This window comes from Peromyscus maniculatus, chromosome 5 (assembly GCF_049852395.1).
Source record: "Peromyscus maniculatus bairdii isolate BWxNUB_F1_BW_parent chromosome 5, HU_Pman_BW_mat_3.1, whole genome shotgun sequence".
Classification (NCBI taxonomy): Eukaryota; Metazoa; Chordata; class Mammalia; order Rodentia; family Cricetidae; genus Peromyscus; species Peromyscus maniculatus.
Window position 1 is genome coordinate 72,467,013 of NC_134856.1, and position 24,951 is coordinate 72,491,963.

Consider the following 24,951-nt stretch of genomic DNA (forward strand, 5'->3'; position numbering starts at 1 on the left):
TTTGGTTTTCTGTGACTGTTTCCCAAAATATTTTTCTGGCCTATTAAGAGTCTCATGTAAAAAGTCAGTGAGTATTTAAAAAACACCACCACAATAAGCACAGGCGGGCAATCACATGTAATATGTTAGAATTGTCACGAGACCAATATTTGAGAACTCGAAGTAGAAAAGACTCATTTTGGCCCACAGTTTCCGAGGTTCCAGACTGTGGCCCTCGGGGTTCATTGTTCCTAAACCCGTGATGAGGTAGAACATCGGGAGGCAGAAATGGTGGAGCTTCAGATGTCAGGAAGAGGCCAACAGGGGGACCCAGGACAAGATAGGGTCCCTGGGGGCATGCTTCATGTTTTCTCTAGCTAACGTGTCACCTTGAAGTTTCAACTACCTCCTAATAATGCTGGTTACTTATTAATCCCTTAGTATACAAACCCATTGATTAGGTCAGAGTACTCATGACCCAATAGCTTCTCCATGATTGGGTCCATTTTCTACAGACCTACCCTTTAACACACAAGTTTTTTGGAGGGGGGGGCAGGCGTTTCATATCCCTGCAGTAACATATGGAGAAATTGTATCCCTAGAAGGGGCTTGGGGAAAACTCCAGAAATAGTTCTGCACCTTCCTGCAGCTCCTAAGTGAGTGCTTTTTATTCGTCTTAGAGTGTGCAAAGGAGAGGGTTCCCCATCAGAAAAGAACTTGATTGAGCCCCTTCCCTGGCCTGCTACCCACATGCTTCATCTCTCTCTGCCTTCTCGGTGCTGCCTGGAGTCAAGACAGACAGGGAGTGAAGCTTGTGCTCTGGCACCGTTCTGGGGACACAGCCCTAGCAGACTCCTGAGGTCCACTTGCTTCTGTCACTGGGCTCCAGGTGTCCAAATTCCTTTCCATGCATGCTTCAAGTCACCCCAGTCCTGTGTGTGTGATATGGCAGTGTTTGGCCAACCAGATGGGAAACGGATGTTTCCTGTGATCTGAGCAAAAACCTCAGTGATCCCAACATTCTGGGAAGACCAGCAGCAAATGAGCAGGGGGGGGTGAGTGACTGGTCACTGCATGCCAGGCTGCCAAAGGAGTTCTACTCTCACATATTCTCACTGCCCACTTGTCAATCCAGTGTGTCCCCTGCAATCCTAGACGGCTGAAAGTCCTGAGCCCCCTGTGCCATCTAATTATACAGTCAAAAGGACAGAGGGCAAAGCCGATGACAGGAAGAACTCCCTCCATTAATTAGTGTTCACACAGCCTCTAAAAATCTGCACTGTACACTCAGGAGCGCTATGAAAGATTTAAGGTAATTAGCACCGTATTGTCACAAAAATAATTTATGATTTACAGAATTCCAAATGGCTTCAGGGACTCTGAGGATCCTTGGACCATACTTTGATATCTGCTATACTATTTAATCATAAGTTGAAAATATGCCTAGCCAGTTGTGAAGGAAATGTCTGCTCTTTTATGCTTTTGATCTTCTTTTCCTAATTAATTAATAACTAGTAACCTTTCACTAATAACTTTTCCTCAGCACACTGTTGTTAGAATGTTACATTAGTACATCTCTCTCTCTCTCTCTCTCTCTCTCTCTCTCTCTCTCTCTCTCTCCTTGTCATTATTCTTTATTATGTTTTTTGAGGCAGGATCCTGCCATGTAGCTCAGTCGGGCCTGAAACATGTGATCCTCCTGTCTCAGTCTCCCAAGTCAAAGGACCACAGTGTTCCACCACGCCCAGCTGCATTACTATACCTCAATGGACTGTGCTATTAATAGGCTCAGCAGGTAAAGCACTTGCTGTACAAGCATGAGGGCCTGCACTCTACTGGTGACATCTCTTCTCTTCTACTCTCATTGGTGTCATCAGGATGCCTATTCCAGAACGATTCCCACAACAATGGATGCCATTTTTCCTAGAGTGAAGAGGCATCCTGAAGGTTTCCACCTGATGGCCCTTGCTATCCTGAGTCTTTTTGTGCTTGTATCCTGGTACCATGTCCCTTGTATGAGTCTACGCATTGTAATTTAATGTTAATTCCTTGGTTGCTAAATAATTTTCAGAATTAACTCTACTGACGTATAGTACTGAGATCACCATAGGAAAGTTCCATGGCCTCCCAATTTTGCAAACAATTAGTATTTTTGAATTTTGTTTTTGAAGATTTTCTTTTTAACCAGTCTGGTATGTATAATATTTAAGTTTATGATTTTAACCTGTTTCATTGACTATTGGTGAAATCAAATACCTCATGCTATGTCTCATACCTGAACGCCCTCTTTTCACCCCTTCCTGTTAGTGTCTATTAAATAGTATAAGATCACTTTTATGAAGTTGGGTTTTGTTGTTCCCTATGATCAAGGTTCACAATCCTTCCCGTGAGTACCCAGTTTCCTCAGCACAATTTGTTGAAGACGCTATGTCTTCTTCAATGTGTACTTTGGCATCTTTGTCAAAAACTGTGGAGCTGGAGTTTCATGGACTTCAATCCTCTGTTCTACTCCATTGGTTTATATGTCTGCGTTACGCCAGGACCATGCTATTTGTCTCACAATAGCTTTCTAGTATAACTTGAAATCAGATATGGTATTATCTCTAGCATTATTCTTTTACTCAGATTGTTTTTTACTATCTAGAGTCATTTGTGCTTCCATATGAGTTTTTTAATTTGTTTTTTTTTTTTTTTTTGGTTTTTGTTTTGTTTTTTGAGGCAGAGTTTCCCGATGTAACAGTCCTGGCTATTCTGGAACTCACTCTGTAGACCAGGCTGGCCTTGAACTCAGAGATCTGTCTGCCTCTGCTTCCAGAGTGCTAGGACTAAAGGTGTGTGCCCGGCTTCTATATGAATTTTAATATTGGGTTTGTTTTTGTCTATTTCTGTGAAGAATAGAGCTAGAATTTTGATGTATATTACAATAACTCTGTAGATTGCTCTTGGTAGGATGGCGATTTTCACAATGTTAACCCTACCAATCTGGGATAATAGGAAGTCTCTCCATTTTCTACTGTCTTCCCCAATTTCATTTCAAAGTTTTCATTGTAGAAGTCTCTCACTTCTTGGTTCATTTTATTCCAAGGTATTGGGGGAGATGGTGCCATTGTGAATGGGATTGTTTCTTTGATTTCTTTCTCAATATGTTTGCCTTTGACATATAGGATGGCTATTGATTTCTATTATGTTAATTTTGTATCCTGCCACATAATGGCTGATCCCATTCTAACTTTGATGAGAGTCATAAACTGGTTTAAGAAACCAAGAAAACTCAAAGTAGAATATATATAAAGAAACCCAGCCGGGCAGTGGTGGCACACGCCTTTAATCCCAGCAGAGGCAGGCGGATCTCTGAGTTCGAGGCCAGCCTGGGCTACCAAGTGAGTTCCAGGAAAGGTGCAAAGCTACACAGAGAAACCCTGTCTCGAAAACCCAAAAAAAAAAAAAAAAAAAGAAACCCACTGTGGGTCACATTATAATTATAATTCCAGACAAAAGGCCAGAGGAAAAGAATCTTAGCCAGAGGAAAGTGATAGGATTTTGAATGAATTTTATTATAATAGAGCACAGATTCAATAACATTTCTTATTTAAAGGAAGTTATCACCCAGAAATAATGGCGACAGAAAGAGGAGAACATTAAGAGAGTGTGTGAGAGCAAAAGTGTGGGTGAGCATGACTGTAGACTGGTCTGTAAGTTGTTGAAGACAGCTTTCATGGTTGTTAAGACGTTGTCATACCATCTCATGTTCTATCCTCCATCTATGCAGAAGAAATGTTGAAAACAAATCTACTTTAAAGGGGCAAGTGTGATGCCTGAGCAGCAGGCTGGCTGGCTGGTCATCCTCCTAAAAAAAGAAAATAGAAAAAAAATTTACACTTCTCTCAATGTTGTTATAAATTCTATATGTAGATTCGGATACCTGTTGTAACACCAAGAAAACTGTACAAAGTACTACAATTAAAAAAAAACTAGAAATAAGTAAAAACAAGAAATAAGTTTTAAAAAAATAAGTAAAATCTTTCAAATCGTCTCAGTAGCCCATAGAGAGTAAGAGAAAAGAAACAGGGTGGAAACCAAAAGGAAAAAACAATAAAATGGCAGAAGGAGTTCTATATTTATAATTCTGTAAGTGTAAAGAGCCAAGGGCATCAAGGAAAAAAATTACAATCCGATAGTATACTGTATACAAGAAATTCACTAATCCAATTGCACAAGTAAGTTGAAAAGAAATAGAAAAAAATAGTCTGTAAACAATTTAAAAACAAAACAAGATTGACCTCAACAACTTCAGACAAAGTAGACTAGGGGAGAAAAAAATAATTACTGTAAAGGAAAGTGATTTAAAAAAATATTAGTCTGCCAAGAGGACACAATGATCCCAAAAGCATATGGGGTATAAGACAGCATAAGGAGCAGGTATTTGTGGAGCTGAAGAGCTGAGCAAGCAAATAGATAAATCCACACTATGACTGGGAAAATTTTAAAACTCTCAGCAAATGATTGAACTAATAGACGAAATCACCATGAATATAGCTAAACTGAGACATGTAAAATGCAAGCTATCAAAGGTTTAATTGCTCTATAGAAGATACTGTATAACTACAGTAGAATACGTATTTTCTCAAGAGTCTGTGGCATCCAGAGTCGTAATATAAACCAGAATGTGTTCAAAACAACATGTTCTATAGTCATAATGAGTCTAATCTAACAACCCAATGAAAAGATGAAAATCTCCAAAGACTTGGCCATTAAACAACACATCTCCAAACATGAATTGATGTAAATGTTTAAAAACAGAATTAAATGTAAGACATCCCAAATATGTAACATATAGATAGAGTAGTACTAAAAGGAATATAGCACTGAGACAAAAGAAGTCAGAAAGCAATCATCTGCCTACCCCAAGAAATTCGAAAAAGAACAAAATAGACTCAAATCAACACACAAAAAAAGCAAATAACAAAGATCATAGCGGAGATCATTAAAACTGAAAATGGAAAAATAACAGAAGTCAATCAACAAAGAGATGAGTCTTTCAATGAAATCAATACAATTGATAAGTCTGTACCAAGACTAACACATATATAAAGAGATGGGTGAAACTCCAAAATGAGGATGAAATGAGATATCAAGATAAGTGCAACCTTCAAGAAAACAGGACATCTGTATCACATCCCCTCTTCCCAAGGCTCAGGAGTCACTGCAAAAGAGGAGGCAGACAGTGAAAGAGACAGAGGCAGTGGATGAGTAAAAGGAAGCAGTGTCTTCCAGACTAGGCAACAAAGGGCCACTGTCCATGTGAACTCAGTAATTGTGATAGCATTCACAAGTCCAGTGCAAACTGAAGCCAGTACAGATCTCAGCATGGAAAGGGCAGGTAGACATGAAGTCCTATCCGGAAGTGAGGAGCTGAAGTATTAGCACAGGAAGAGTCAGTTACCTTTAAGAATATGGACCCTGGTAAGTCAACCATGCTCCAATGGAAGGCCACACCTTTAAGAAAATATGACCAGCACAAACTGGACTTGATAGGTGGAGAAAAAAGGGGGACACAAAATTGGGTGGATAGAAAAGGGGAGAAGGGTGAATATGATCAAAATAAACTGTAGGAAATTCTTGAAGAACTAAGTTTTTTTAAAGACAATCAGGAAAAACAACAACAAACAATTTTATGTTCATAGATTTCTCGATGTTAAGAACTGAAGCAATAGAGAGACCAAGGCAGGCAGTTTTCTGTGAACATGAGTCCGTTTTGATCTACACAGGAAGTTCCAGACCAATGAGCCAGGTCAAGGTTACACAGTGAAACACTGTTTCAAAACAACAAAAGAAAAGAAAACCAACATCAACAACAAATAAGTCACCACCCACAAAACCTGAAGCACTTCCTGTGAAAAGAAAACTCCAGGTTTCAGTGTTTTCACCAGAAATGTCTATCAAACGTTTGTAGCTTCTCACGGTGTGTTCCAGAAAAGGAAATAGCACTTCCCAATGAGTTTATGAGATTAGTTTCCCCACAATAACAAGTCTAAATTGAGACGGTAACAAATACTGGTAAATGGAAATTTGTTGCATATAAGAGGATTTGTGAGTTGTGGTTAAATAAGGTTTATTTTTAGTGTGTAAGCTAGTTCAACTTTTACAAAATAATAATGGTGGCTATTCTTGGTTGTCAATTTAACTACATCTGGAATTAACTAAAATCCGAGTGTCTGAGTACACCTGAGGTATTTTTTTCTTAATTAAATCTTTGGAATTGGGAAGATCCCTTTTTCATCTGGATCTTTTGAGGAGGGAAGAACCACTTTTATCTGGGTCACACCCTCTGCTGGCAGCCTATATAAAGGACATGGAAGAAGGAAGCTTACTCTCTTTGCCTGTTTGCTCTAGCTTTCACTGGCAAGTCCATTTCTTCATTGGCATTAAAGCCTACTTCTTCAGGATTCTGGCATATTCTGAAGACCAGCTGAGACATCCAGTCTGGTGTGAACAACTACTGGATTTTTGGACTCTCCATTGGTAGACAGCCATTGTTGGACTAGCTGGAGGATAGCCCATAAGCCATTCTAATAAATCTTAAAATATGTAGTGTGTGTGTGTGTGTGTGTGTGTGTGTGTGTGTGTGTGTGTGTAACCTCTTAAAGTCTCCACTTTGTGCAATACCATATTGGTATTGCATCAAAACACAACTTTCTAGGAATACATAACGCTCAAGTCCAAGTCAGTACAATTAGCAGCTTTTGCTCTGTGAAAGAACACATGAAGCAGATGGAAAGAAAAACTGTACACTTGAGAGAGAAAATATTCTCAAACCATATATCCACCAACAGTGTAGGATCTAGAATACATAAAGATTTCTCAAAACCCAGTAGTAAATCCAATTAGAAGGTAGTCAAAAGACATAAACAGATATTCCCTTGAAAGGATGGCCAATCTCGTTAACCAGGAGGGAAAGCTGTGCTAAAGACACAGGAAGACACTACTACAATCCTATTAAATAGTTTGTTTTTAAAAAGAAAGGAAAATAGCAATAACTGTAAATAAGTTGGCAAGAATAAAGTAAAACTCCATAACATAAGGGAAAGTTTGGCCATTTCTTAAGAACTAAACATGTAATTACACCATCCAAGAAATCATACTCGTGAATTTTCCATAGAGGAAAATGAACACCTACGTTGATGCACAAAAATATTCATTAACTTTACTCATAGTAGTTAAGGGCTAGAAGCAGCCCTTACACCCTTCGGCCGGTGAATGATTGAACTGTGAGCTCTCTACATCACACGGGACAATTGCACAAAAAAACAGAAATAAACTTGTGACACGGGCAACAACTTGGATTAACCTCAAGAGGGTCCTGCTAGATGGAAAGGCAGGGCCACTAGGGTAACGCACACACCCTTTGCACGATTCCATTTTTTATAACATTTTGAAAAGATACAGTTTAGAAATTGGGTACAAATTACAACAGTGTTTGTCAGGGTTAAAGATGAGGGGGAGAGAGGGGCTGGGTGTGGTAGCGGTGGGTGTGGCTCTAAAAAGGTAACCCAGGCTCATGGGATTGTTTTGTACTGTTGACTGTAGTAGAGCATATCCAAACCTATGCATGGGATCAAATTTCATAGAAGTAAACACACACACACACAAAACATCTAAATAAGGTCAGAGGAGTGTGGGCCACTTGGCTAGTGTGGATTCATGCCTTGTTGACATTCACTTGAGAATTAGAAAACAGATGGTCTGAGAATCAGAAGTCTCAAGCATTTGGCTTTGCCCTATCTGCAGGTCAGAGAAGGGACAGTGATGCCTACATCCACTGTGTTCACATCAAATTTCTGATAGAGATATTATACTATCTATACTTTGCAAAATGTTTCTATTGGGGAAATTAGGTAAAACATATTAGAAGATCTCACACTTATTTATTACATTGCATATGAATATCTAATTTTTTTCAAATTTATTTCAGAACGACTGTCCATTTTAAAGCACTGAGCTGGCCATTGGTGAGGAAATGCTGGCAAACTGAATAACCATACAAAATCTGGTAGTTGATAAAAAGCCAAACATGTCACTACAACACAACCAATAAACTGTTTCCTAAATGGCAACCTTTCTAATATATAGATCTACATATTTTCTACCCAGTTGTACTTTTTCATTCATTAAAAAAAAAAAAAAACTATTTAAAATTTTAATAATGTGTAATGGGGGAGTACATATGAGTGCAGGTGCCCAAGGAGGCCAGAAGAGGGCGCTGAAATTTTCTGGAGCTGCAGTTACAGGCAGTTGTGAGCCACTAACTAATATGGGTACTGGAGAACCAATAATGTGTTTGGTGACTAAACTTGCTTTTTAATTTGCATTAGTAGTGTTTTGCTGTGTAAGAGTGTCGGGTCCCCTGGAACTGGAGTTACAAACAGTTGTGAGCTGCCATGTGGGTGCTGGGAATTGAACCTGGGTCCACTGGAAGCGCTCTTAAAACACTGAGCCTTCTCTCCAGCCCCGAGATGAAAGAAGACATGGAAATAAGAAGGAAGTATGCCAGCATCAGCACCAAGGCTGTATGGACTCTATCATCATCTATCTATCTCTACTATTGTGCTGTCTCTCTGTATTCAAGACGCTGTGCATGCCACTGCTTTCTCATACATGAGTCTAAAAGAATGCTGGATATCAAGAGTAGGAAACACTGTTGCTGCAGAAGAGCCTGGTCCCTAGCACACAGTGATGTCAAACTCCAGCTCCAGAGGATCCAGCATCTTCTTCTGAACTCACACACACACACACACACACTTTAAACTTTTTAAAGCCCAATTTTTGGGTTTCTGTTCAGGGAAACAATCCTTATGTTTTATATATATATAATATTTATATATGTATATATATTATTGTTTTATTAAGGAATTTTTTATTCATTTTACATGCCAACCACAGATCCCCCCTCTGTTCCCTCCTCCTGCCCCTCTAGCCTCCCCTCCCAGCCTACCCCCCATTCCCTCCTCCAGCGAGGTATGGCCTCCCATGGGGAGTCAGCAGAGCCTGGTACATTCAGTAGAGGCAGGTCCAAGCCCCTCCTCCCTGATTTTAGCTTTTTGTTGAATACTATTCACACTAAATAATTTGTTCTGTATGACGTGAGAGAAGGGGGAAATTTCTTATTTTTTCTGAATGGCTATCCATTTATTACAATATCATTTGCAGAAAAGACGTTTTCTTTCATTGGATTTCTCACGGTGGAGTCTTTAAAGGAATCAAATGAGTGTTTTAGATTATTCTGTCATGGAGCGGCATATCAGTCCCCACCCTAGTGCTATGCTCCCAGTTACAAGAGCTTTGCAAGGCTTCAGAGAGTGTACAGCGGTTCCCCTGGCAAAACTCACCAGAAAGACTGCAGACGTTCCATGTTCATACGGGTTTTGAGAAACAATGTTTATGTTGAAAAGATTGGTATTCTAATAGACCCTACTTTAGATCATCCAATTCATACATGGGGATATGTAGCTATTCCTTTAGGTCTTTTAATGCTCACCAACAATATGTCATTTTCAGTATTGAGATTTTTACCTATTGTGTTAAATTTATTTCTAATTATTTTGTAGCTTTTAAACTGTTGTAGATGGAATGTTTTTACAATTTTTAATTGTTAATTCTTAATATTAATATAAAAAAGCACAATTGTCTGGGCTGTGGGGGTACATATCTTTAATCCCAGCAGTTGGGAGGCAGAGGCAGGTGAATCTCTATCAGCTCAAGGCCAGCCTGGTCTACAAGACCAAGTTCCAGGACAGCCAGGGCTAAACACAGAAATCCTATCTCAAAATAAATAAATAAATAAAATAAATAAATAAATAAATAAATAAATAAAAGTACAGTTTACTTTTATATCAATGTTGTATCTTGAAGCCTTGATGGATTAATTTATTAGTCACAGTCATAGTTTTGTAGATTCTTTTGGATTTTGGTATGTTAACAAAGTTTATAAGTCCTTATCTTTGTGCTTTTTTATTTTCCTTATAGTGTTTTATTACAATAGGTAAGACTGCCAGTATGACATTCAATAGCAATTATGTCTTGTTCCTAGATTTGTGGAAGAATAGGCCATTACTTCATCAATAAGTATATAGCTTGTCTGTTTCTTTTATTACTAGTTTCCTGAGAGCTATTTTCTTTTTTTTTTTTTTTTTTTTTTGGTTTTTCGAGACAGGGTTTCTCTGTGTAGCTTTGCGCCTTTCCTGGGACTCACTTGGTAGTCCAGGCTGGCCTCGAACTCACAGAGATCCACCTGGCTCTGCCTCCCGAGTGCTGGGATTAAAGGCGTGCGCCACCACCGCCCGGCGCGAGAGCTATTTTCTTTATCATGAATGGCTGGTGCAGTCCACTGTGACGTGGTCACATTGTGTATAGCAGAATGAATGCTATTTAAGAATGCTAGGGAATTTTTGAATTCCTTGAAACTGGATTGAATTTGACAATGGCTATGTTGAAGATTATGGAGAAAACAATTCTTACACTGTTGCAATAGGGCTTACCTATAATATTAGGTTTAACTTCACAGCCCCGGCTACCGCTTGATATATACCTTCGCCGTCCTTAGTGACTGTCCTCTCAGAGAGCAAGATCTTATAAGACACATTTCTATAGAGTTCTAATTACTGCTTAAAGTGAGAAGGCTTCATATATAATGAGATAAATGGTCACATGCATTTCCCATCAACTTTTAATTTCAAATAAGTTTAGTCATAATTGGAATCATTGGCATTACTTAAAATTCATATGAATTTTAGTTTTATTGAAGCATGCATTAATATAATATTTTGATACAATTATTTTTATACCTGGAAATCAGTATTAACTTTTAAAGTAAAATTTTGTCCTTTATATTGTTGAGATTTAGCTGTTAAATTATCTTGTTTTTTTTTAATTACAAGGCTTATAATGATGTATAAAAATATCACTTCATAAGCAAACAACACATGAATCTATATAATCAATTATACATAAAAGCAGTAAATATTTTTGGTTGTGAGCCTAACCTTTAATGGCTGAGCCATCTCTCCAGTCCAATAAGCCAGGCAGTGGTGGAGCAAGCCTTTAATCCCAGCACTCCGGATGCAGAGGCAGGCGGATCTCTGTGAGTTCCAGGAAAGGCACAAAACTACACAGAGTAACCCTGTCTCAAAAAAACAAACAAACAACAACAAAAAAAGCAGTAAATAGATGCTAATTGAAATAGCCACACTTATATGTATTTCTGTTCTTATTTTAAGGTACAAGTTTGTTTTCTAATTATCATTCAGCATATAATCTGTTTAAGATGTTTTATAACGATTTCTCCATTTTAATCTTTGCAAATGATAACAGATGGTATGGCCCTTGTTTTTTACAGATCAATAGGCAGAAAGAAGACATGGAAATAAGAAGGAAGTATGCCAGCATCAGCACCAAGGTTGTATGGACTCTATCATCATCTATCTATCTCTACTATTGTGCTGTCTCTCTACATTCAAGATGCTGTGCACGCCACTGCTTTCTCATACATGAGTCTAAAAGAATGCTGGATATCAAGAGTAGGAAACACTGTTGCTGCAGAAGAGCCTGGTCCCTAGCACACAGTGATGTCAAACTCCAGCTCCAGAGGATCCAGCATCTTCTGAACTCTGAGGACACCATAACACACACACACACACACACACACACACACACACACACACACACACACTTAAATAATTCTTTAAAAACGACTCATCTGGCTGGGCGGTGGTGGCACACGCTTTTAATCCCAGCACTCGGGAGGCAGAGGCAAGCGGATCTCTGTGAGTTCGAGGCCAGCCTGGGCTACCAAGTGAGTTCCAGGAAAGGCGCAAAGCTACACAGAGAAACCCTGTCTCGAAAAAAAAAAAAAAAACAACTCATCTGCAAGTTAAACAAGATGGGTATGTGGAAATGTGGAAGATAGAAAATGAAGAAAGTAGGGAGGGGAAGAAGAAGCTGAACCGTGGAACCAGAAAGCCATCCCTCAGAGAGGCTGCTCCAAACCCTAGGGCCCAAGTTCCTCCTTCTTTCTTCCCCATTTCTGCTTCCTTGCCCTTTTCCCACCTCGACACAAAGCTCAGCCTGCCACCTCACCAGCTTCAAAAGGCCTATATCTTTACAGGTGCTGCCAGGGAATGTCCACCTGTTTCTATGTTGTTGTTGTTGTTTTTTCCTAGAACAATGGGTTACAGGGACATTCAATCCCAGCTGCTAATCAAGGCAGGCAAGGGTAGGCTGTGGAACTAGGAACAAGGGCAGAGTCACATCCGCTGAAAATGAACCTGCTCACTCTGGGATTCTTGCTTGGGGGAGGGCAAGTGGTAGGCAATTCTAAGGGGTGAAATAAGAGTAATTCTTGACTCTTTTTGGGCAGAAAACAACCAAGGGAAGAGATTCTGCTTTTTACTCACGGCCTTCAAGTCGTCAATCCAAGAGCGTGACGTTATCTGAAGACGGACATGTTATAAGGCCACCTTCTGCTTCCCTCAGTGTATCACCGAAGCTAAAAAAGAAGATTTCAAAGAAATATGTTGGTGCCGCCTTCGTTCCTAGCGCTCCTGTTCCTGAAGCACCTGCTGCTCCTGAGGCAGCTGCTGCTGCTGCTGCTGCTGCTGTTCCAATTCCTGGTGCAGCTCCTGGTACAGCTGCTGTCCCTGTCGCTCTTGTCACCACGCCTGTTGGTTCTATTGTTACCGATTTCACTGGAAAGTCCGAGAAGGAAAAACATGTAAGAACCATGTACCTCACCTCCCTCTGCCTGCACTTCACGGATTTCATGTGCACAGGGTTCCTGACTTGTTAGCCTTTTCCAGCCGCAGCCTCACGCCTCCCACTTCCTGCCAGCATCATCCAGGCGCACTGTCTAACACACCTGACTCTCATGCAGGGACAAGGGTTCTGGCAGCTAACCAGGGGGCCTTAGTTTTCTCAGAATGATATTTCTGTTACCCACAGCTGGCTGCATTGTGTAGGTTAGTTAGTAAGCCGTAGTAAATCTCTACTGAGAAGCTAGATTCTAAGTGCTTGTTAGGGCACATATCTCTAACTCCTTTCTGTATAGTATTATATTACGGATGTCTCCCTGAAGTACATGGAAGGATCTGGTCCCCTTGGTCACACAAGCGTCTATGCCTCACAGCTAGATTAAATAACACTATTGGGAACAGATACACACCAGCTGTAAACTGTTGCTCTTCTTGGCTTGTTATCAAGTCCTCTGGTGCTCAGCTGATTGGTGACTTATGATAGCTATGGCGGCACCATTCCCTAGGCGTGGGTTCTAGACTGCATACAAAGGAGAAAGCTAGCTGAGTACAAGCATTCCTCTCCTCCTGCTTCCTGGCTGTAGATACAGTATGAGGAGACCTCTTGTTGCTTTGACTTCATGACGGGCCATACTCTGGAACTAAGAGCCAAAACAAGAAGCCCTTTCTCCCCCAAGTTTCTCTTGTAAGGTTATTGAACAACAGCAACAAGTTGCAGATGGGCCCTGCTTATTACTGGGTAGTGTATTCTCCAAGACTGCCCTTTGTGATGATCCCGGGGAGAATTTTCTTTGTGCTTCGCTGTGGGGATATTGATGGTTGTTGGTGCACATGGTCTGCAGGCACCACACACTGTGTAACCAGACAAGATTCTTTTCTGGGCTGACTTTCAAGGAGCTTAGATCCAACTGGTGACTCACTGGGCCGATGGAGAGCCCTTCACATTAGTGTGTCCACTTGGATGTTTAGATCTCCTAGGTTCTTCCTCCCCTCCAGGTGGCAGAATCTGCCTATCTATCCACAGGACTCGTAAGAACAGAGCAGAGTTATACAGTCGTGTGCATCTTGCTTCTGAAAAGGGATGGGAAAGAACACAGGCCTCTTAAGCCATTTAAGCAGAGACACAGATCACTCCCTTCTCAAGTGAAGGAGAGAGAAAGAGGGAGACTGGGTGCTGCTCTAGCAGGGAGTCAGTCTACTAGGGAAGGAAGCACCAAGAGGTGAGGAAAATCATTCTCAACAGGTATAGTGTTGCTTGCCCGTGTGATCCCAGCACTCAGGGGGCAGAGGCAGGAGGATCACTACTATTACTGGTGTTTTTTCTCATTTGTTCTTTGGGGAGCCTGCCACCCAGCTCTCTAATAGATCACACACAGAGACTTACTCTCATTGATGAATGTCCAGCCTTAGCTTGGTTTGTTGCTAGCCAGCTTTCCTTAACACATCTGTCTTTTGCCTCTGGGCTTTTCCTGTTCTCTTACTTCTGTAAATCTTACTCCTACTCCATGGCTTGCTGTGTAGCTGGGTGGCTGGCCCCTGGAGTCCTCCTCCTTCTCTGGCTCCCTCTTTGATCCCTTCTCCCAGATTTCTCCTTCTATTTATTCTCTCTGCCTGCCAGCCCCACCAATCCTTTCTCCTGCCTCACTATTGGACCATCAGGTGTGTTAGACAGGCAAAGTATCACAGCTTCACAGAGTTAAATGAAAGTAGCACACCTTGAAATCATATTCTACTACACACTGCAGCAGTAAGTCTGAGGCCAGCAAGGGCTACACTGCAAGTCTTGCCTTAAAAAGAGGAAAGCCAGGAGAAAAAAAGGGATTGGGGGAGGGTGGAGAGAGACAGAAAAAGAAATAAGGAAGGAAAGATAAATGTTTCCACTGTAAAAGTTAGGAGGTAGAGTCAGGTGGAAGGCTATATGAACCTCCAAGGAAGAGACTTTGCACGTGCCTGACCAGTGGCTCGATTGTAGAGTGACTATTTTATAATCCAGATATTGAGAAGGGTGTTTTTAAGTTTCCACCAAACAAAAACTGATCAAAGGGCTGGGAAGATGGATAACTGGTTAAGAATGCTTGCAGTACATGCATGAGGTTCTGAGTTGGAGTGCCCAGAACTCATGTAAAAAGCCAGGTGTGGCTTCTTATGCCCATAGCCCTCACCATTCCCAAGTGAGACAGGCCAGCCAGCCAGCCTAGCCAAACAAGGTGTCTTGCTCCGTAAGGGACCCTGTTTCAAAGGAATAAGGCAGAGTAGAGTAAGACATCTGAGGCCCTCCTCTGGGCTCTGACTGCTTGGGCTCACATGTCTGTCTGTCTGTCTGTCTGTCTGTCTGTCTCTCTCTCTCTCTCTCTCTCTCTCTCTCTCTCACACACACACACACACACACACACACACACACACACACATGCTGACAATCAATAACTAAAGCACTGGTCTGAGTGGTCAGTGCCACCCACCTGTGACAGGAGAAGAGAAGACCAATCAGCCACCCTGGGTGACCGTGATAGAAGAGCAAAGGCTTCTTGCCCGAGGATCATGGGGACAATGCTATGCCGCCTAGTTTTTCTGAAACAAGATTTTTAGGAACGTCTGCAGATGTAGCTCAGTGGTAGAGTACTTGCCTACCATGCGCAGACCCACAGATTCCATCCCCAGCACTCCCCAAAGTAGTTTTTCCCTGAAGGCTCACATCGAAGAGACAGACTTTTAGGAGGACAGATCTGTCTCCTCCTCTAGCATTGTGGGGAGAGAAGAGAGACTGCTCTATTGGACCGTGGAGGGAGGAGGTGTTAGGGTCTTGAGGGGTAGGCTCTGGCTGCCATGATGCCTCCCTGCTTTTAACTGTTGGAGTTTTTAACATGGCAAGGAGGGACCATCTTGTGACCTCAGAAGGCCGCTGACTTGTAAACTTTACTTTGTGAATTTCCATCCCTGAAAAGTAGGTTTTGAACCATCTCTAGGTAGATTCTGGAGGGTTTTTTTCATAGAATGAACTTAAGCAAATTGTTACTTAAAGGATTTATGGCCATTTAGCTGAATTCAAGGGGCCCTCATACAAGTCTTTGGCTTCCTCAGTGAGCTGGTGCTGGGCAACTTGTTCCAGAAGGTGTCAGAGGACAGGGAAGGGGTGCCTTTCGGAAGTGTCTGGGGTCTGAGGTCCTAGATTCTGGCTATAGGGCAGCAGAGCAGCATCCACAGCCAGGCCCGGCAGCTGAGCTCCCATCCTGAGGTCCCAGCAGCAGGGGGCAGCTGCACTAGCAGCCTCCCTGCCCCCCTTCATGACCCCAAGGCTGGAACTGAATCCCAGATATCGGGCTCAGAAGCTCCTGTGCCCTCAATATAGATACACACTGAGCTTTCAACGTGAAGAGAGGCGGAGACCCCCACCCCCAGCACTTTCCCACTGAGAAGAGACAAAAAGAGAGAGGAAAGGCCACTTAGGGTCTCTGACAAGGACACTTTCAGTTGGCTTTTCTCCTGGTATCACACTCCCTTCTGATCGGAATGACTGTTATCTAGAGGTTTCCAGAGCTTCAGGGAACATTCTGTCAAGTGGTGAGATTCTCAAGTTAATGTTTAACAATAAGCACAAATTGGACAAGAGTGAGGCATGGCGACCTAAGCTGGTCCTCGCTGTCACAGTCATTGATTCAATTTTTAAATACATTTTCTGCTTTGCAGTTATTGCCGTCCCTGTGTTAGTCATCATAATCCCGTGGTCATCCTCCGGTGGGATTCCTTTTGCAGTGCACATTAACTCCATCAGAGCCACTCTGCTTAGGACTACCTTTAATCGTTTCACTCAGAGGGTCGCTGGACCACCTTAAACGACCTTTAAAAGGCTTTCTAATATCCACAACGTGCAGATGACCGCATGGAAAGCTGGCTGCTGGAACTTTTGCAGCGGTCCTTTCACTTCCTAATTAATCATACTTATTTTTGAAATGTGTGTCATTTGGTGGGAACGGTGCACATGCTGCCTGGGGGAGGCACACAGCGATAAGGGCAGTGTTTAGCCAGTCTGAAAAACCATGACACACGCATTGCCTTCAGATAGCAGTTTAAAAACGATTTCATAACATAAAATTTGTATTTGCACAGGGTACTTATGTAAAGTTTATTTTTTTTTGATAGCTGTAAAACAGTTTAAATACTCAGGTTTTATGTATCAAGGTTAAACTGGATTCCTAGGTTTCCCGTCCCCCTCACCCCACCCCAAGTAATTTGTTAATTAAGGTCACACCCAGTCAATGCTTCTCTGGAAGACTTCTGAGCCTCCTTTGGGGTAGCCTGGTCTATGCTGACAAGCCATATGGCATGTGCTTTGGTCTGCTCAGGGCCCTTCTGTGTGGGAAATAGGACAAGGGACAAGGCCAATCTTGTTCTTGTTCTCCTCACAATGCAAAGCAATTTCTATAGGCAAAAAAAAAAAAAAAAAAAAAAAACCTCCCAAAAACAAAGGAACAAAAACTATACTATATTGAACATTTAATAATGACTAGTAAAATAGTTTTGCAATAGTTTGCGGTTAGGACTATAATCATCCTGCAAATATCCTAGTAATTTTTAAAATATGATTGTATGTTACCAAATTGTTGTTGTCTACCAAACTATGCTATCTCCACCATTAAACTTTTTTGTTTGGCAAAATTATGCATGAAGTTTAAAACAAACTATACAGGGGAAGAAAGAGACATAGCTGTTCATTGTGCAGTATTTCATTTGTTTCCACCTTGGCTGAGCCTGGTAAGTCAGAGAGCAGAGGGAAGCCAGAACTTCGCTGGTTGTTGATCTGGGAATGCCAGAGAACTGGGTTATACAGAGAGGGAGATCCTGGATGTGATATGTGTGGTCCTTGCAGGCTGTCAAAGGATATTAACTCTATTTTGATAATTATGTTGATGGAAAAGAATTTCACTGATACTGATTTATTATGGTGTGAGTGTGTGCATGCATGTGTGTGTGCTGTGTGTGTTTATGCATGTGTGTATGTGTGTGTGCATGTGTGTTGTATATTTTTATGTATGTGTGTGCATGTGTGCTGTGTATGTATGTGTGGTGTGTGTGTGTGTGCACGCGCGCGTGCGTGTGTGTGTGTGTGTGTGTGTGTGCGCGCGCGCGCGCGCACACACACACACACACGTGCGTCCTGCAATGCTCATGTGGAGATCAAAGGATAACTTAGGGGAACTGGTTCTTACCTTCCACCTTGTGAGGTAAGGCCTTTTTGAGCTACCCCAGGCAAGTTGGCTCAGGAGCTACCAAGAGGTTCTCCTGTTTCAACCTCCCTCTTGTTTTAGCAGTGCTGAGGGTACAGATGTGCACCTCCACATCTGGTTCTGGGGATTGAACTCAGGCTTTCAGGCTTGTGCAGAAGGTATATTTACCTAGCCATCTCTCTGACTTTAATTTTGTAGCTTTGTTTCTTTAAAATTAATGCCTTTTGTTTTCTTCTTCTTAATGTAATCTGCTTATTAATCAGGCGAATGCACAGTGTAGTTCCAGCACTTAGAGGCTGAGGCAAGAGGGTCACAAGCTGTGAGGCCAGTTTCTACTAGACAATACCATCTCTAAACAAAACAGTTTTTAAAGGAGAAAGAAAACTGAAATTATAAAAAGGGAAGTTGTTTATTCCTCCATTCTTGCATTTTACTTCCAACTTTCATTCCCAAACAACTTCAGGTAGCCAGTAATATTCCACTAAATTGATTTGATGCTAGGCAAATCCATTGTCTTTATTAGTTTTGTTAGCCTATGCAGCTTAAATAGGGACCAGAGGTTGATTCGCTGTTCTTGAGACAGGGTCTCAGCATGTAGTTGAGGTTAGTATTGACCTCACAATGCTCCTGCCTTAGTCTCCTGGGTGCTAAGATTGCAGATGTGTACCACTATGCCTAGCAAAAAGAAGCATTTTGTTTAAGCTTAAAAAAATCTTTTTAAAATGAAGCTGGAGGGATAGGTCAGCAGTTGAAAGACTGCTTGCTACTCCTGCAGAGGGTCTGAGTTAGATCTGAGTTAGGTTCCCAGCACACACATTAGGTGAATCACAACTGTCTGTAACTGCAGCTCCAGGAGAACCTGCACACACACACACACACACACACACACACACACCACAGGGTGGGGGTAAATACCTTTAAAATTTTTTTACAAGTGCTTGCAACCCCACTTTACTAATCTTACAAAGGAATCATTTCTCTGTTGGTAATATGTATTTATCCATACATAAATACATATATCTTTCCAGTCATTGAATGAACTGGAGCCATGAGTTTACTGGGGCCATGTGTTTATGTGTATATGTATGTATGTTATATATTACATATATTATATAATACATTATATGTTGTATAATGTATAGTATATAATTGATATAGTTATATTATAACTATATACTATACCATAATAGATATACTATATTATAATAATTAACTATATAACAATAGTTAATATAAATTATATATACACATAATATGTGTAATATATAGCTAATATTATATATTATGTATACATATGTGTGTATGTGCATACCTCAATCAATAACTCAATCACAGCAGCAACTACCATGAATATTATAAACTCCAATAACTCCAATGACTGAACCCACACTAAACATTTTTAGAATCATTGAGCAGGAACCAGAACCTGGGTGTAATTCTGGTGATCTCTTTCTCTAAGTGAAACTATGTAAGTCCTGATTAAATTATTTAACATTTCTATATCTGGTTACATTGAATAGATTAGATGCATATTTAAAGATAATTGTTAAAAATTAAAAGTATATTTCAATACATTTAATGTTAAAATTAGATTTCAATTCATTTAGGTCCTACATAAGCATTGAAAAGGTTAGGAGAATTAAGAAAGCAACAAAAAGATTTCAGAGGAACCCAGACTCTGATGAAAAGCCACTGTGGTAGAAATGTCAGGAGCTCTCTCATTAAATAGCTAAGTCTTCAGCTTAGAGCCAGTGCTGCCAATAATAGTCCAGGAAGCTACCAAGAACCTGTCTGTCCGGGTGCCGTAGTCCGGGTGCCATACTCTAAATGTCTCTGGGTGTTCATTCCCAGTTTTCCACTGAAGGCCTAATTTTTCTAGCGATCTTAATATGATAGACTACAAAAAGACAAAGATGTTGCTGTTTTCTTTTCTTTTCTTACATTGTGTGTGTGTGTGTGTGTGTGTGTGTGTGTGTCGGGGGGTGGCATACTCCATAGCATGTGTGTGGCCATCAGAGGACAACTTTCAGGAGTCAATTCTCTCCTTCCATCCTGTGGGTTCTGGAGATCAGTCCGTCCAGGAGTCTTGGTAGCAAGCACCCTTACCTGCTGAGCTATCTCCCTGGCCCTTATATTTTAATATAAATATTTTCATGTAGAATTTTGTATAATTGTTCTTAATGAGATTTCCACATGATGCCAACATTTCACCATTTTTGGAGCTTTCAGTTTCTTGTGTAGATCTAAGTTTTGGTCCATGATCATATTTTCTCTTTTGGTCAGTTGATAATGAAGTCTCAGTTTGTGTTTGTGTTGAGAATAAATCTTGATTTTTTTACCTTCTTTCCTGAGTCTGGAATACCAGGTTGACAGTTTTATTCTCTTTTATTGTTCTGAAGATATGAATCCATTGTCTTTGGCCTACAGCTTCTGATGAGAAACCTACTATAAATTTCTTGGGCTGCAGTGCAGGTCAGAATAGAATGCTTACCATCTATGTGCAAGGCCCTTGGTTCCATACCCAGCATCCTGAACCCCTAAAAGTTTCCCTTTTACTTTGCATTTCAACGGAGAGGTTACATGCCTTTGGGTGTGTGTTGTTCAACCCTCATGCAGTCTTTTCATTTCTATATTTATATTTACCTTTATACGGTTTCTTAGATTTATGACTTGATGTTTGTTAGATGCAGCCCACCATTAACAAAACTGTTAAGCAGCACCTAAGTACAGGTCTGTTTGACCATCTGAACTGCTCTGGATCCCTAGTATGCTCTGCCCATGAATACTGAACTTTTCCATGTGCTCCTAACCCTCTTCCTTTGCCCGACCCATGGCTTCCCCCCGCCACCCCCGGTGCATTACTGGTGTCTGGAGGTAGTTGTTTGTTAGGAAGATATAAGTAATCTTGACATAAAAGCCAATTAATCCTTTAGTAAAGGTTTAGATAGAAAATGATTCATTTCTTCCGAAACACTGGTTTCCTTTCCTGTTGCTGTGGTAAAATGTCCTGACAAAAGCAACTTGGGCTAAGAAGGGTTTCTTCTGGTTCACAGTTCCTGGTTCCTGTCCATCCTGGAATCTGAGCATCAGGAGCTTGAGGCAGCCAGTCCCTTTATATGCACTGCCAGGAAGTGGAGACTAGTGAACACTGGTGCTCAGCTAGCCTCCTAAGACCCAAAAGTATATAATGATACCACTCACTTTCAAGGTAGACCTTCCTGTCTCAATTTACCTCACCAAGATGATCCTGCACAGACTTGCCCAGAGGGTAAATCATCCCTCAGCGGTGTGTGTGGAAGCTTGTTTTCTCAGTAGCTCTATGACTTTTCAAGTTGATAATTGAGATTAACCATCACAATGAGTTAGAAGATGATTTTGGCAGTGATATATTTAAGTGTTTGAAGGAAAGCAATAAGGGAGAAATGCCTTTCCCTAAGTCCAGTAAGAGTAGCCAAAGATATAAATATATATTTGCTTTTTTTTTGATACAGGGTTTCTCTCTGTAGCCCTGGCTGTTCTGTTCTGAAACTAGTTCTGTAGATCAGGCTCGCCTCAGACTCACTGAGATCCACCTTCCTCTGCCTCTTGGCTACTGGGATTAAAGGTGTGCACCACCACTGTCCATCAAAAAAGAACTTTTGACAAGAAAAAAGAAAATTGGAATATGTGAATATTATAAGAAATATGGTAAACTTTATGGCAGTTAATAAGTATAATAATGTTTCTTCTGTTACAAACCTTACTGGATCCAAATTTTTTTAATAAAATAAATTTATTTATTTATTTTACAATCCAGCCTCAGTTTTCCCTCCCTCCTCTTCTTCCAGCCCTGCTCCCCATTCCAACCCCTCAATCCACTCCTCCTCCATTTCTGTTTAGGAAAGGGCAGGTCTCCCATGAGTATCAGCAAAACATAGCATATCAAGTTGCAGTAAAACTAAGCACCTTCCCATGTATTAAGGCTGGGTGGGCAGGGAGACCCAGTATGAGGAGTAGGGTCCCAAAAGCCATTAAAAGAGTCAGAGACAGCCCCTGTTCCCACTGTTAGGAGTCCCACAAAAGAACCAAGCTACACAACTGTAACATATATGTAGAGGGCCTAGGTCAGTCCCACGCAGGCTCCCTGGTTGTCAGTTCAGTCTCTGGGAGCCCTGATGAGCCCAAGTAAGTTGATTCTGTGAGTTTTCTTGGGGTGTCCCTAACCCCTCTGGCTCCTGCAATCCTTTCTCCCTTTCTTCTGCAGGATTCCCCTAACTCCTCCTAATGTTTAGCTGTGGGTTTGCATCTGGTTCCCTCATTTGCTGGATGAAGCCTCCCTGATGACAATTGGACTAGGCACCAATCTGGTCACAGGAGGTGTTCAGCTCAGGCTATGTATCTGCTATTACTAGGAGTCTTAGCTGGAGTCGTCCTTGTGATTCCTGGGAGATGCCCTTGTACCAGGCTTTTAGATGACCCTGAAATACTCGCCCTTTTCAGTAGTCTCTTTCAGTACTCTCCCCCTCCACCACCCCAACCTGATTGCTCATGTTCTCATCCTCACCTGCCCTCAGTCTACTCTTGAAACCTCTTCTATTTCCCTCTCAGAGGGAAAGCCAGCATCCTCCATGAACCCTCTTTGTTACTAGTCTCTCTGGGTCTGTGGATTATAGCAGAGTTATCCTTTATCTTACAGCTAATATCCACTTATTAGTGAGTACATACCATGTTTGTCTTTCTCGCTCTGGGTTACCTCACTTAGGATGATTTTTTCTAGTTCTATCCATTTGCCTGCAAATTTCCTGGTGTCCTTGTTTTTAACAGCTGGGTAATACTCCATTGTGTAAATGTACCCCATTTTCTTTATCCATTCCTCGGTTGAGGGACATGTAGATTGTTTCCAGGTTCTGGCTATTACAAATGAAGCTACTATAAACATAGTTGAGCAAGTGTCCTTGTGGTATGATTGAGCATCCTTTGGGTATATGCCCAAGAGTGGTATAGCTGGGTCTTGTGATAGATTGACCTCCAATTTTCTGAGAAACCACCACACTGACTTCCATAGTGGCTGTACAAGTTTGCACTCCCACCAGCAATGGAGGAGTGTTCCCCTTGCTCCACATCCTCTCCAGCATGAGCTATCACTTGTGTTTTTAATCTTAGCCATTCTGACAGGTGTAAGTTGGCATCAGAGTTGTTTTGATTTGTATTTCCCTGGTGACTAAGGATGTTGAATATCTTCTTAAGTGTTTCTCAGCCATCTGAGATTTTTCTGTTGAGACTTCTCTGTTTATATCTGTATCCCCTTTTTTAATTGTATTATTTGGTTTGTTGATATCTAGTTTATAGAATTCTTTATATATTTTGGAAACCAGCCCTCTGTCAGATGTGGAGTTGGTGAATATCTTTTCTCATTCTGTAGGCTGCTGTTTTGTTCTATTGACAGTGTCCTTTGCCTTACAGAAACTTTTCAATTCATGAGGTCCCATTTATTAATTGTCGATATCAGTGTTTGTGTTACTGGTGTTCTATTCAGGAAGTTGTCTCTTATGCCAATGCATTCAAGATTATTTTCCACTTTCTCTTCTATCAGGTTCTGTTATCTGGATTTATGCTGAAGTCTTTGATCTACTTAGACTTGAGTTTTGTGCAGGGTGATAAATGTGGATCTATTTGCATTTTTCTACATGCCAACATCCAGTTGGGCCAGCACCCTTTGTTGAAGATGCCTCCTTTTTTTCATTGTATAGTTTTGGCTTCGTTGTCAAAAATCAGGTTTCCATAGGTGTGTGGATTAACATCTGGGTCTTCAGTTCTATTCCATTGATGCACCTGTCTGTTTTTATACCAATAACATGGGAGTTTTATTACTATAGCCCTGGAGTAGAGCTTGAAATAAGGGATAGTGATACCTCCTGAGGTTCTTTCATTGTACAGGATTGGTTTAGCTATCCTGGGTTTTTTGTTTTTCCATATAAAGTTGAGTATTGTTCTTCCAAAGTCTGTAATGAATTGTTTTGGGATTTTAATGGGGATTGCATTGAATCTGTAGATTGATTTTGGTAAGATGGCCATTTTAACTATGTTAATCCTACTGAGCCATGAGCATGGGAAATCTTTCCATCTTCTCATATCTTCCTCAGTTTCTCTCATTGGAGATTTGAAGTTCTTGTCATACAGGTCTTTCACTTGCTTGGTTAGAGTTACACCATTATATTTTATGTCATTTGAGCCTTAGGTAAAGGGAGTTGATTCTCTGATTTCTTTTCAGCCCATTTATCATTTGTATGTAGGGGGGCTACTGATTTTTTTTTTTAGTTAATTTTGTATCTAGCCACTTGGCTAAAGGTGTTTATCAGCTGTAGGAATTCCCTGATAGGCCTTTTTGTAGATGGAATTTTTTTTGGACCACCTTCCAGCTCCCAAATAAAGACACAGAGACTTACTAATTATGAATGCCAGCCTTAGTTTAGGCTTGTCCCACTAGCTCTTTTATCTTAATTTAATCTGTTTCTATTCATCTACATTTTGCCTCAGAGCTTTTTACCTTTCCTTCATTCTGTATGTCCTACTTTCCTGCTTCCTTCATGTCTGTGTGTCTAGCTAGCCCCTGGCATCTCCCTGGTGTGTCTTTTTTTCCCCTTCCCAAGCCTAAATTCTTCCTCCTACTTACTCTCCCTGCCCTGAAGTCCCATCTATCCCTCCTCCCGCTATTGGCCATTCAGTTTTTTATTAGATCAATCAGGTGCCTTAGGCAGACAAGGTAAAAGAGCAACATATCTTTACATAATTAAACATATACAACACATCTTTACATAGTTAAGCAAATGCAACACATCTTTGCATAGTTAAACAAATATTCCACAACAGTTTGGTGGGTCAATTATGTATACTATCATATCATCTACAAATAATGATACTTTTACTTCTTCCTTTCCAATTTGTATCCCCTAGATCTCCTTCAGTTA

At 40.9% G+C, this 24,951-nt stretch overlaps 1 protein-coding gene across 6 annotated transcripts in view; it reads left to right on the forward strand.

The window, feature by feature from the left end:
- Positions 1-24,951, forward strand: part of C5H10orf67 (chromosome 5 C10orf67 homolog) — a 120,653-nt gene that overhangs the window by 44,770 nt on the left and 50,932 nt on the right. For all 6 annotated transcript variants that reach the window (XM_042278036.2, XM_042278037.2, XM_076572582.1 and 3 more), the window contains 2 exons: positions 11,372-11,431; positions 12,392-12,745. In XM_042278036.2, the coding sequence (XP_042133970.1) occupies positions 11,372-11,431; positions 12,392-12,745 (414 nt within the window). The remainder of the gene's footprint in view (positions 1-11,371; positions 11,432-12,391; positions 12,746-24,951) is intronic.